We start from the raw sequence: 14,338 nt of genomic DNA, 5'->3' as shown, positions 1-14,338 counted from the left end.
AGCACATTTGGGGATTTTTCTTTTTCAGGTGGAAATTAAAAAGGAACAACAGCCGAGGGGCTTCAGGGGTTAACGGAAAGCCTGTGTTGTTAACAGAAGAGAGGAGTATGAAAGACATTTGTACTTCACACCAGGGTCGCTTTGACAAAAGATGCTATCAACCTCAAGCTGCATTATGTGAAATGTCGAATGTGGCGTATCATTCAGCGGCCTGAACCACACTGGGGACTAAAAGTCAGGACATGTTGACCTCTGCTGCTTTTTATTCTGCCTGCTCCTTTAAAAAAAAAGAAAAAAGAATAGGACTCCTGTTAGTTCCCCGCTTCATCAAACCGAAATACTATATACACTTGAACAGACACACAACTGATCAGCTGATACACAATATCAAAGATATAAGTTCATCATACAAAATATATCAGCTGAATTAGAAACCGTATTGCTAATTAAAAGGAAATAATTGATATTGGCAATAACACTTAATTAACTATTAACACCCTACCAACCCACAGTTTCCCTCCTGTTACGATCAAAACATCAGCTATGAGAAATATTTACTGCAGTGGTTTCCATGGAGTCACGGAATAAATATATAATCATGAATGCCAGATAACACTAGAAATAAGAATCAAAACTTTTTTCTTTTTTTTTAACATAAAAATGTCCTTTTGTTGTTGTTATTCTCTAGTGAAATACAGGTTGTTGTTTTTTCAAATTCTAAAAAATTATTTATTTTACTGAACTGCTGGTATTTTTGAAAAATGAAAAGGCTTCAAGAGTTGCAATCCAAAATGTTTTTTGGAGTCCTTGTTTTTTATGTGGGCAGCCAGTGAGGGATGCGTTCGTATGGTGCCAATGGCACAGAAACACAATCACCAGAGTGGTGGACAGAAAAGGCAGGAAATCAAAGTAAATACTGAATTAAACTGCATAGAACAGAAACAGGGTAACAACGATTATCAGAAAGGAGGAACAGTAATAGTCCAGCAGTTCAAACCCGTCGGTGTGACAACTGCTGACAGTGAACCTGTTATGTCCGATTTTTTTGTTTATGCAAAAATGTATAAAACCGCAAGATAAAAAAAAAACAGGAGCTAAACTTTAGCATACGTATAATAAAAAAAAAGTACAAATGTGATCAGATGTAGGAGGCTGAGCATCAAAGTGACTGCTGCTGACAGATGAATAAGGGTATTCCACGCATGATAAAGACTTCACAATGAGAACAATATCACCGTTGTAAAGTCGCTGGCATTGAACACAGCCTGGCAATCTGGCCGGTACCCGGGCTGTGTGGGAGCACACTGAGGATCAACAACAACACATACACAATGGACTTTAACCCATATGCTTCGTGAAGGCTGAAGCAAATATTTTCAGACCAAAGCCACCAACAGCAGATTAAAAGCTACTTATAAAACAGAGCATTTTTTTTATTTTTTTTTTTAATTTTCAACTAACCTGCTGAGTATTTTCTCAATTAATCATTTGATCCACGAAACAATGACGGATAAACTCAATGAAGCTTCCCGTAGTTCATTTGAAGCGCTCGGTTGGTTAAACCAACAGTTCACAACTCTACAAACACATTATCAAACTACAGTTTTCTGTTGATCAGCTAATTGTTGTAATTTCCCAGTACGAGTTTTGGTCATCGGATACTCGAATCTCTATTTAATGAAGCCGCTTGTCGATTTACTAACCTGAGTAACGTTTCATATTCTACGTCAACGGATCGCAAAGTAAACAAAATACGTACGCATTTAAATGCAAACATTTAGAAACGGAGTGCGATCACAACGTTTAGAGACGCACGATTATAAATCAAGCTGTGATTGTCAAACGCTTAAAGGCTTTATGTTTTTAGTAGTTGACAGTTTTAGCCCGACAGTCCTCCGTCCACATACTGGTTCTGTGTGGGAAAAAAAGCAACAAAAAAAATCAAATAAAAAGAGAAGTGTGAGGGAAATCCTGTGTAATTAACCCACAAAGTACACTGTCGACTTCAAAAAGCCCTCTTTACTTATTCCTTCCTCCGTCCTCCTCTCTATCGCTCTATCTTCCTCTTGCTGTCTCTCTGAAGTCCAGTTGCCATATCAGACGGGCTAATTAAAGCAGCATGTAATGAGGGAGCACACAGAGGTGTGGGGGAGGAAGAGGAGAGGGAGGAGGAGGAGGAAAAAGGGAGGGTCAGTGGGAGAGTCTGAGAAGAAAGGAGTCGTGATCCGGGGGACGCCTCACTCCCCATCAAAGCAACAAGCTCGTCAGACGACGCGACTCATTTCCTCATCTCCCCGGACCTCGCTATAACACCGCCACTTTTATTCTTCTTCCTTTATTTTTGTCGACTTCTGCGATTAAATAATTCAAAACCATCCGTAAAAGAATTAGAAAAAAAAATTCCAGCGTTATGAAACGCACACAGTCGGTCAACTATTTCAATAAGAGGACTCTGATAAAGAGAAGCTGCTGATGTCTGTGGGGTGTTAATTAAGACCAGCATTAAAAAGTTAGAGTAAAGTAACGTGCAGCCTAAGGACCTCCCCGGAGACGGCGGGTCGGTGTTTGAAACACACGGATCCAGACATTTGAAATTAGCTGTGAGAGAAAGGTGCCTTGAGGGGGGAGGGCGGGTCTGTGTGCTTTTTTTTTTTGCTTTTCCTGTGATATATTTGAGACTCGTTATTAAATCGGACGTGTAACTGAAACGTTGAGGTAATTCCCGTCTGGGATCCACCTGGATACGAGCTGCATGTTAACTGGAGCTGTGGAAAGAAGCTTTCAGGAGTTAAACTCTCCACTTTCAGTCGAGGAGATCAGATGTGGACAAATTATGAGACAAGAGGCTCTTAAAGTTGAAAAAAAACAAAAAAACATTTTGTGTTCACTTTTGTGTCTCTTTGTTGTAATCCTGCATCTTTTTGTGCCCATTGTTCATCTCTTTGTAGTGATTTTTTTTTTTTTAAATCTTATTGGAATTGATTTGTACTGTTTGTGGCTGTTTTGTGTTCCTTTGTGATGATGTTGCATCTTTGCGGTCGCTTTGTGTCTTTTTATTGTTGCTTGATTTTTCTTTGTGGCAATTTGTTTTGTCGTTGTTTTGTCTCATTTTGTGCCTTTACGATGATTTTGCATCTCTTTTTGCTGCTTTTGTTTCTCTGTCGTAGTTTTTTTTTTTTTAGTCTTATTGTAGTCGTTTGGTTTCCATTTCTGGCTGTTTTGTGTTACTTTGTGTTGGTGTTGTATCCTTGTGGTTGTTTTGTGCTGTTTGATGTGTCTTTACTGCTGTTTTGTGTCTATTTATGTCCATTTAGTGCCGGTTTGTAGTCGTTTTGCATTTCTTTGCACTTGTTTTGTGTCTTGCTTCAGTCCTTTTACATTGTTTCGTGTCATTTTGTGTGTCTTTACGCTATTTTTGTGCTCCCTTTGTGCCCATTTTTCATCTTTTTGTAGGGATTTTACATCTTTTGGCAATTGTTATGCGATTGTTGGTGGCTGTTTTGTGTCTCTTTGTAGTCGTTGCAGTTATTTTGTGACTTTATAGGCATTTTGCATCTCTTTGCAATCTTCTCAATCTTGTGTGTCTTTATGGACATTTTACGTGTCCATTGTGGGCTTTTTTCGCAGTGGTTTTGCATCTCTCTAGTTGTTTTGTGTCTTGCTGCAGTCACTTTGTGATGCCATGTGTGTCTTTATTGGCCTTTTGCATCTTTTTCCTGTCATTTTATGTTTCATTATGGATATTTGAGGTGTCAGTTTTCTACTCTTCGTGCCCATTTTCCATCTCTTTGTAGTGATTTTGCGTCATTTCGTGACTCCTTGTGGTTGTTTTGTGTTCCTTTCAGTGATTGTCGTCAGTAGGACCATTCAGTAATCTATCCAAGGATGTGAGCCACAAAGGGCTCCTTTTGTGGTCTCGGTTCGATATTTATTTATTTTTGGGAAAAAAAAGTCTCTATGAGTGATTTTTGACTCGGCCTTGTCTCTGCCGCATGCCTGATGATGAAATGACTTGAAAGATGAGAGACCGACAAATAAAGACGGAGACATGGAGAGGCAAAGAGAGGAGACACAAGGAGAACAAGACAAAGATGGGAGACATAGAGACAATAAGGAGGATGTTATTCCTGCATCATTACTTCAACAGCCATTCTCCCTCTTCTGTCTCATCTTCTCGTTTTATTATTATTCGCACTCCCTCTCATCTTTTCTTTCTATTATTCATCCTCTCTCTTCCTCTCTCTATCATTAGTTTTTATCTCTCTGTCTCTCTCGCGTTCTGTTGTTCAGATACTCAGACAAATGAGCCATGAAATATTCGCCATCAAGACACAGAAGAGTCTTTCTGGGAGTGTGTACATGCGGGCAGCAAGCTGCGCACATGTACATGTGTGTCTGCACAGCTTGACTTTGGCTTTGAAGTCTGCGAGGTCTACTCGCCGCTCTGGAAGGTAGCCCACCTGCGTTCGATCCGACGTGCGCCGTCCAAAAAATTACTTGGCAGGCAGGAAATCGAATTGGCTGCTAAAAAATTTTGTCAATTCAGTGGCGGCTTCACAGCTGACCAGCCAAGGAGAAAGAATGTTGTACGGAGATCTCGGCCAGAAAAAAACGCACGAGCAAATTCACCAAATGAAAGCACAAGACAGAAAGCGCTACGCTATTTATTACCCCCACACAGGTTCTCTTTGAAACCATATCATTGTTGCCATGCTATGATATTATGGCAGTCTGGTAACAGAGACGGCTTAAAGAGTGAGGCAACGCTTAATTTTAAGGATGCAATGATTTCCTCATAGTTTCCTAATAATTTCCTTTGAGGTTTCTCGGCTGTATAAATTGGTTCTAATTACTTTTGCCAAGTAGGTTGTGTATTCGGTGAGTTTTTTCTATTTATTAGCAGGATTACGGAAAAAACTACCGGCCCAATTTTAATGAAACTTGGTGGAAGGGTGTACCGTGGACTAAAGAAGAGCTCATTCAATTTTAGAGCGGATCAGTAGACTAGAGCGGATTCACGACTCATTTTTTCTTTGACATTGCGAGATTTTGGCATTTGGGCAGTAGATGGCCGTAAAATTCTAACATGACAAAACACAGGCCATTCTGGAAATACAATAACTCCATATCACAATCCTCAAGTATGGACTACAGATGTACTTCCTCGCATGTATCACAGCAAGCAGTTGTAATGGATTAATTCAGGAAAAATGAAGCCCTGGATTTATCGTCTGGGACCAGACCACCGCAGCTCGCACACCCCGAATGACAAGAACACAGAGCGGGTCGGAAAAGAGACTGACAGACTCGGTAAAAGCTTTATGGATTTCTTTTAACAATCCACTGACCCACCGAGATTTGTCCCAGTAGTGTCTTTCGGGGACGGTGGAGAGGACCGCTGAGATGTGAGGCTTTAGCTTTGACTTCATTTAAATAGTTTTGGAAATATATTTAGACATATGCAGTGGTTGCAGTTGTAAATTTGCAAATCATAGAGGTGAAGATGAGCAAATATTGGTCGGGTCTAATGACTAGTCTCTTCACCGACACGAAAATCGAAATCTGTGTTTTCTGTGCAGAGCTTTTATGTTAGGTAAAAAAAAAAGGTCTTTTTTCTTTAATTGTCCATTAAGTATAAATGTGTTTGTCACAACAAAGAAACGTGAACTGAGTAGAAAACAAGCACCGACATGAAAAAAGTAATCACAATTAAACTGGTCGCTGCATACCAAAGTGTCGTTGCCGTGAGTCGGCCTACCTTGTATTGTTTCAGTATTTACTCTTCACTTTTCATTGGAGTGGATGATGATCAAAGAGACACAAGGAAACCTCTCCCTAAACACTGATGTAATGAGATGGTCAAAAGATTTCAAGTCTGTAAAACTTGGTTTGATTTGTTGAAAAGTGAAAGGTTGTAAGATATCTACATTATTCACAATTGTTGTTCCATCTTCTAATATTTGGACAGGCCACATTTCAGTAATTACTTCAGTCAGTTTTCATTTAGAAATCTTGTGAGCGCCAAATAACCAAATTAATGCTTACTGGGAGATTATTGCTGTCCATTAATGGCTCAAACAAATTATGACAGAGGCCCGTCGATGCTGTAAGCAATTACCTGGCTCCTGACAGAGGTCAATCGGAGACCCAAATGAGGTTATTTCCTATTAAGATAATTAGATTAACTTGTAATTAACCAGTCGCTGCGGGGAAAAAAAACACACTGGAGTGAACCAGAAGACGGTAGTCCAAGAAACGGGAAAAAAAAAAAAGTCAATAAAATTCGACTCATCGGGGAGAAAAAAACACTCGTTTGCAAACTTTGGGATGTTCGAGCCCGTTGGCAAAAAAAAAGTTGGATTTATCATCCCTCATTAGACGAGCTGCTCTTCAGAAGTGCTTTTGTCGAAAGGTAGTCTGGACCATCGGTTTGAGTTGGTTCGCGGCGCAGCCCCGTTCCAGATGTTGCTCATCCTCGCCCTCTTTACGCAACACAACTTGTAAAATATGCATATAAATTCTGGAGTTATGGACTCTAAGCCAGAGGCGCTGCCATATGTTTGATCTCCCCCGTTCTTCGGGCTCCGGCCCACATTCGAGCACAACATCTTTCCTCCGACATCCAGTAGCGGGTCTGAAGAAGTTATCGTCCATTTAGCGCGCCGCAACTCGTCAACGCGGATCCGTCCTGAACTCCCAGAAACGCCTCGTTTCATGCGGACTCACTGTGGAACGAATCTCCTCGCTTGTCGTGAAAATGACTGGAACTATCGTCCTTTTCAACCACCGGCTGTGCGAGTTTCACAAAAAAGCGTCTTCCTGTATATATCTGCTGTCATTATGAGATTTTCGATCCAGTAAATCGCGATTATTTAACGACCGCAATTATTTTGAAGAATCGTTTTCACTATTCTGATTAAAAGCAGCTGAATGAAACTAACAGAAATGTCACATTTACGTCACTATTTCCATGTTTCTTTCCACCGTTCGAGGTTTTGATGACATCGTCTCCTCTTCTCGGTCTGCTTTGTTTTAAAGGCACACGAGTCAGAGAATTAGCGCCCCCTGCTGTTAATCTCGACCCGAGCACATTTCAACGAGCATCTTTTGACATTAACGTTGCGGATTTCGTTGCAAAGACGAACAACTGCAGCCAATAAATGTGTCTTCCTCCTCATAGTACGAACACGTATTATTAGACTATAATGAGGCTTCTACTTTAATGGACCGGAAAAAGACAGCTAAACCGTTAATCACAATTATTTGTATGACAAGTAATCATCAAGTAAAACCCATCAGGCTCGCAGCTCAGAATAAATGCTCGCGCTGGTGCAGAAACACACGTCTCCGCATGAAACGTTGTTTTGTTGATTTGCAAGTCAAAAGACACGCCGGTTAAGAAAAAAAAAAAAAACAGGATTCCTGTAACCTAGACATCAAAACGCTCTGACCCAGTTTTCACCTGCTGTAAATAACAGAGCTGAGGCTCACTAGGTAGCGTCAGCTCGCACAAACGGTTAAAAGTTATTTATTCAATGCTAATAAAAAAAAAAAAAAGCTTTTGTGGTCCTATTTGCACTGATAGTTTCTCAGTTTGGTCTTTTTTTTTTTTTTTTTAGCCCCCCAAGTGTCTCACACACACACATACTCCTTCAGTGCTGTTGTCAGAAGCAGAAACATAAATCGAAGAAGAGTCCAGAGAAAAGCTCTGCAGCGTGGTGAGCAGCTGTCGGCTCGGGGCGGCTCAGCCTTTATAGTCCCGACTGCTGCTGCTGCAGGCGGGCCGGAGCAGCGGCCTCCCTTTTGCTGCAGTCCCTCAGTGCACCGACTCTGGCTTCTACAGCGGCAACGCTTTGACTCTGACATGTTATGAAATTGCGCTGTAATCCCGTGAGGATTCTCCCGCAACGTACAAAAAAAACCACACACAAAAAAACAGGAAGTTGTTTTGGCTAACCGACGGGAAAAAAAAAAGCAGCGATAACCAACAGCTGAGCGAGCAGGAGTGCGCTCCCCGGAGGCCGAGCCTCGAAAAGCAGCCAAACATATTTATCTGCGGAGCTCGTCCGATAGGAGATCACATCAGAGGGAACAGGAAGTGAAGTAAGTTACAAGAAACACGTTAGAAGTGATCAACAGAACTATTAACGCGTAAAAAACCCGATATTTTCTTTTTCTCTGGTTGTTTAAATGCACATCTAAATTTAGATTTTAATATTTGACATGTTTAAAGAGTCCCGATTTCAAAAGTGATTAAAATTTAAAAGTATCACGACATATTTCTGACTATTAGTAGAAATAATGTACTTTTCATCTCTAATAAATCAGATACCTGAAATGATTTTTGCCTGTTGGGTCATTAATACACATTATTAGTAGTATTAATATCAGGTTCATGCTCTGCAGTCTGCGTACCAAAGGTGACATATTTTTAAATGAATTGTTTCCTCCAATGAATTCGTGAATTGTTTTCTTGCTGTCAAATGGCAAACCGTTACTTTGAATTAATAATCAGTGCACTCTGTTAACTTTGGCTCCTTCAGTTTAATATTTTAAACCTTTAAATACCTTTTAAGTGCATCCCCGTCGAACAAAATAAAGAAAAGTGTGTTCAGCTCCGGAGAGCAAAGACTTATAACCAACACAGCTGTTATTTTTTTTAAAGATTGACCTTTTTTATTTTTTTTTCTGTTTGCAGTCGTGTCTACGAGAGCAGGACGGCCCGTTGTTGTTCTTCACCCAAATCCAATTTCCACCAAATGATATTTGTTCCACTAACAGAAATGATGGGAAAAGAACACTTTGTTTTTTGTGCTTTCAAATGAAATTTCCTGTCGGGTAAAGAGAACAACTGCAGGTTTCTGAAACACAACGCTGTTGGTCTGCTATAATGTGGAAGTCTGGAAGTCCTCACGTCAAATTAATAAACCCTTATTGCCCCCTAGAAGACCAGAACATACCGCTAATATGATGTAATATAATATAATATAATATAATATAATATAATATAATATAATATAATATAATATAATATAATATAATGGTTCCTTTTGAGTGGTGCTTTTGGTAAATGTTTTCCTTTGCTTTTAATTAGAAGAATATACGTATATAGAGGAGGCTGGCTACAAAACGCACACACACAGACACACACATATATGAATGTATGTGCACACACATACGCACACACACACACACACACACATACATGCTCATTTCATTTCAGGTGATTTCCCTTTTCAATGAAACCTTTTTTTTTTTTATTGTCCCTGAAGGGAATTTATGATGAAAAGCACAAAATAATAAAACGGATGAAACGTTTAAAAAAAAAAAAAGAAAAGTAAATTACAACTGTGAGGAATACAAACCAAAAACAAACAATCGCTCTGTAGTCAATAGCTCCGAATAGTCCTATAAAAGGTTCATTATCGGTTGAAAAAATGTGCCGTTTTTGTGCAACGTTTTTTACTCTGTACATTATGCAATTAAACGCGGTTGTGATAAAGAAAGCTCGTTTTTCTTTTATTGCTGTTTTTTTTTTTTTGTTGTTTTTTTTTTTTTTTTGGGGGGGGGGGACCTCTGAGGACTCGCGCCGCCCTCGGAGGGGCCGGCCGACAGTCGTGGCCTCGTCTCTCCTCGCCACGCGAGCCTGAAACGTCGACTCGGCTTTTCCCACCAAGACGTTCACCAATTCAGTTTGCCGTTTTTTTGTTCATGGTGGGTTTCAGGAAAAGAGTTGTGACCTTGTCCTTAATTCACGGGGCAACACGGTGACGGATATGTCACACCGCGGGGCAGCGCAAAGTGATCAACTCAAAGGCCGAGTCCATTTTCGCTGCCCCTCAAAACTTGATAAAAAACATCTATCTACATGCCGGCTGCGGTTCAGTCATTAGTGTTAAGAAAGTACGAGCTTGGAGAAAAGAACATAACCCTGAGGGAGACGGAGGAAAAGAGATCTGTCAGTAAGAAAAGTAATTTACAGGAGCTGCTCGGAGAGCGCGAGAGGCTGCAGAGGAGCTTCGCTTCACACTTCAGACTCATCAAGCCCGTTACCAGACATCAAAAATCAAATTAGTTACAGCCGACAGCTTTGTTTCAGAAAAAAGTAATGCGCTTCGAGATACCGAGCTGAGGGAGATGTAATAAAATGTTGATTATTTGATGGTTTTGTTTTGTCCCCCCCCCTTTTATCATGAAGTCGAAACATACAGCAGCAGTCAAACCGAAACACACACTCCTAATTGGAGGGTTGACAACCAACAAGATAAAAACATCTGCAGCTCCGAGCGGCTTCGGGCTCCTTTCGGCTCACTTCTGGTTGTACAAAGACTGCAGATAGATATTCGGTGTACGATGACTATCGGCAGGAAACAGGTGGACGTCGCACGAAAAGAGTCCGATATTTTTCAGAGGTGTTATTGTCCACAAATTGGAGCGAAAAGTAATGTGAATGGTGCCGAGCGTGCAGACGTGGAGTCGGTGTGGTGCCCATATTGCTCTGCGTTTAATAGTTGTGTGAAGATGGACTGTTTTCTGATTAAGCTTCAAATCAGGCCGAATGAAATGACCTTGAGCCGTCCTTCAAACATTTGTTTTGTTTTGTTTTTGATATTTTAATTAGTCTTTGTTTGAACATTTCTTATATTTCATTGTTGCTGTTTTTTTGTTTTGTTTTTTGTTTGTTTTAATCGGCGCCATGTTCCACGGTGATTTTACACTGTAAATAAAACAGAGTTGAATCAAAATAAGCAACTGTTCGCTAACGTATTAGCCATTCAGCTCTTCGACGGCACTACAACTGCTTACATTTTTAGTTTAAAACTACAGGACAGGACTTTAACATAAATTAAAACATTGAGTGAGCGAGTTAATACAAAGTCTTTAAATCTGGTGTCTGGTGAGACATTCCCGAGCTGGCCGGGTGAAACCGTACTGAGCGTGTGCACCGTTGACTTCCACCAGTCAAGCTGGCTAACTTCCAGTTTAGCCTTGTGCTAACTGTAAGATATAATAATTCAACAGGAAGAATTCTTTTACGAGAACTACTTTTTGCGTTTTTCTCGCAATACGGAGGCTGTGGTGCTTTTTTTTTTTTAAATTGAATTTACCCATCATTTATTCACAAGGTTTAGGAGATCAAGGTGGAGGTGAGTCAGGACGCATCAATCTGTAGATCGCTGGGTTTTTAACACCATCTGTATGTTTCATCTGAGCTTCTATTCAGATGGTTTTTTTCACACTAAAACACTGAGCCGGTAAAATGTAGTCTGGCTTCGGGAGGTTAGTTTTCCTCCTCACAGATGTGCGTCTGAGTCCATCCTGTGGGTTTTGAAAAATTCATCTCCACCATGGGGTCGGGCAATTTCCTATAGTCTTCCACAAAAAACTCTCCCTGAAACATGAAATTAAAAAAAGAATAAGATTTTACGGTAAAAAAAAAAAAAAAGACCAAATGCCATAAAAGCTTCTGAAGTGTAATGCGTTTTAATTTGAGTTTACTGAGCAGCGACTTCGAAGCTATCCAGCGAGTCACATTTAATGGACATCGAAACCCATCTTCGGCGGACTAACGACATCTTTAACGACATAATGCAAACCAATGCCGTCTTTGATTAAATAATGCAAATGTAATGTTTCGTCCTGGAATAGAATAATGTAACATAAATTCGTTACTTAATGGGATTATGGCAGCTGCAGTAATCTCTCGTCTGACCAGCTAATGCGGACCGAAGGAGGAGATCCCGGCGGTAATGGCCGACGACGACGCCGAGGGATTAAAAACGAGGCTGTCTTTTGTCTCTCTTGTTTGTCTCCATCTTGTTCTCGGTCACATTTTCAGTCTGCGTTTGTCTCTCTTGTCTCCGGCCCCCTCCCTCTGCGAATTCTTCTTCTCTTTTTTTTTTTTTTTTTTTTTTTTTTTAAGAGACAAAAAGTTGGAAATTTCCAACTTATGCAAACTGTGACGCGCGCACACACACACACACACACACACACACACACACACACACACACACACACACACACACACACACACACACACACACAGAGCCCAGAGCTCAGACCTCCACTGAAGGTCGTGTCACAGATTGAATTTTCCCGACTTTTAAAGATAAATCAATCTTCCATTAATGGCGAAAATGTGTGTGTGTGTGTGTGTGTGTGTGTGTGTGTGTGTGTGTGTGTGTGTGTGTGTGTGTGTGTGTGTGTGTGTGTGTGTGTGTGTGTGTGTGTGTGTGTGTGTGTGTGTAAAATCCTGCATTACTACATCTGTGAATGTCTATATGGGCTTAAGACACGCTGATTTATTAAAAGTCGTGGCTGTAAAAGGGTTTGCAGAAATGTGTGTGTTAGTTTAGTGTGCTTGTGCGTGTCTTTATGTGTCTTTGTGTGTGTGTGTGTGTGTGTGTGTGTGTGTGTGTGTGTGTGTGTGTGTGTGTGTGTGTGTGTGTGTGTGTGTGTTTTCACTCAGACACTCAGATTGCTGATCAATAGATGTGATTGAAGGGCCCATTAGCCATCGGAAGCAATAGAGACAGCATCACTCCACATGACAACCTCTGCCATGAACACACACACACACACACACACACACACACACACACACACACACACACACACACATATATATACACATACACATGCTATATGACAGGTAACAAATTAAAAGCTTGAGTATGATGAATTTACATCCCCATAAACACATTTTACAACGTGACTGTGATTCACCAACCGAACCTCAACTTTTTCCACGCTCACATTTAGTTTTCATTTCGCTTTTACGACCAAAGTTGTGATTTATAATCACGCTAACAAGATGTGAAAGGTACTTTTCAGTCTTTATCTGATAAGTCGCAAGTCGCATTTTATCTTTATTTTCCTAACCCGAAGGACTGTGAACTGTTTTGTGAGATCATTTATCGAATCAACACCAGGTTGAGTGTTTTGAGTTTTTACTTTACGATGAAAAACATATCGAAAAGGGTTCTTTTCTTTTCCGAAGGAAGATAAGTTACAGTTTTCTTTTCTGGTCTTCATTCAGATATCTAATTAATGCTGTTGTTGTTGTGCGGACAGCAAAGATAGTGTTTCAATTCTAACATAAAAGTGGCAAAAATATAATTAGTAGACGTACAGGAGTATAACCACTAAACGCTACGGTTTGCTCGACCACTCCGAAGGGCGGACCAATCAGGTAACAGTGGGCGTGGCTAAGTACAACTGATGGTGAAGTCAAGTATTTTGTTTTTAAATGTATTTCCAACAATGGCGGTAGAGCGAGAACTGCAATTTTAGCACATTTTGAAGAATTGAAGCTTTATTGTTTCAAGCTTGATGAGTTACGAGGATACAACATACCTCATATGGTGGTCGATGCTGATTGGTTTATGGGCTGCTGAGGTCTACGCCCGTTGGGAGGCGATGACTGGCGACAATCCTCAATGAAGCGAGGCCAGACACATATTCATGAAGGGATTTCGGGTCGAGATAAGAGGATCACACTTTTTGAATAACTATGTGCTGCACACTATTTTCACCTAAAGAGTCCAAAGAACAAAATGTTTCCAATCTTTTCAGTCTTTTAGAGTAAAAAAAGAAAAGAAAAAAGGTGAACGCTAAGAGGTTCATATTTTTTTAAAATAAGGAACTTATACTTTTGTTTGAAAAAGAAAAAGCAGTATTTCTTCAGTAAAAAGATCATTATGAACTGAAAATGAAGAGCCATAAATCTTGTTAACGGTACAGTGACTCTCAAGATCACCACAAAGACACACAACACGAATATATATATATATATATATATATATAAAATTTTTCATATGGAGACCTTCACTTCTGTCTTTCTTCCGTCTGTCTGCAGGAGGACGGGGAGTCCAGGTTTTACTGCGAGCTGTGCGATAAGCAGTACGTGAGGCACCAGCAGTACGACAACCACATCAACTCCTACGACCATCACCACAAGCAGGTGAGTCGGTCGGCCCCTTAACAAGGCACCCAGAGGTCGGGGCTTTATCCCGCCGCACAGCACCTTAAACCCTCCTGAACCAAGGTCACGGATTTATTACATCCCCGGCGCCCCCGACGAGCACTCGACTCTGGTTTCAGATACACGACACAACGCACACACTGCGGTCGACCAAATCCCACCAACACATAACGATATCCATTCTCGTGACCGCGCCGAGTGAAAACCGGAGCACTTCACCTGATTGATTTTTAGGACGCGTGGACGTATTAACACGGCAGCGCCGGGCTGTCGCGTTGCTTACTGATGGAATATCATAACGTGATGGCAAGTGTTGATGGATATTAAATATATCGGCTGCTTTTAAACCATGTC

General features: G+C 40.6%; 1 protein-coding gene across 2 annotated transcripts in view; it reads left to right on the top strand.

The window, feature by feature from the left end:
- LOC138632929 (G patch domain-containing protein 8-like) overlaps positions 1-14,338 on the top strand; it is a 59,985-nt gene that overhangs the window by 26,367 nt on the left and 19,280 nt on the right. For both annotated transcript variants that reach the window (XM_069718835.1, XM_069718834.1), the window contains one exon: positions 13,859-13,963. In XM_069718835.1, the coding sequence (XP_069574936.1) occupies positions 13,859-13,963 (105 nt within the window). The remainder of the gene's footprint in view (positions 1-13,858; positions 13,964-14,338) is intronic.

This window comes from Brachyistius frenatus, unplaced genomic scaffold (genome assembly GCF_029030835.1).
Source record: "Brachyistius frenatus isolate BFR_SWC_R1_liver_20210118 unplaced genomic scaffold, ASM2903083v1 Contig_200, whole genome shotgun sequence".
NCBI lineage: Eukaryota > Metazoa > Chordata > Actinopteri > Embiotocidae > Brachyistius > Brachyistius frenatus.
Note: the sequence above shows the minus strand (reverse complement) of the source record. Positions and strands in the feature narration are given on the sequence as shown.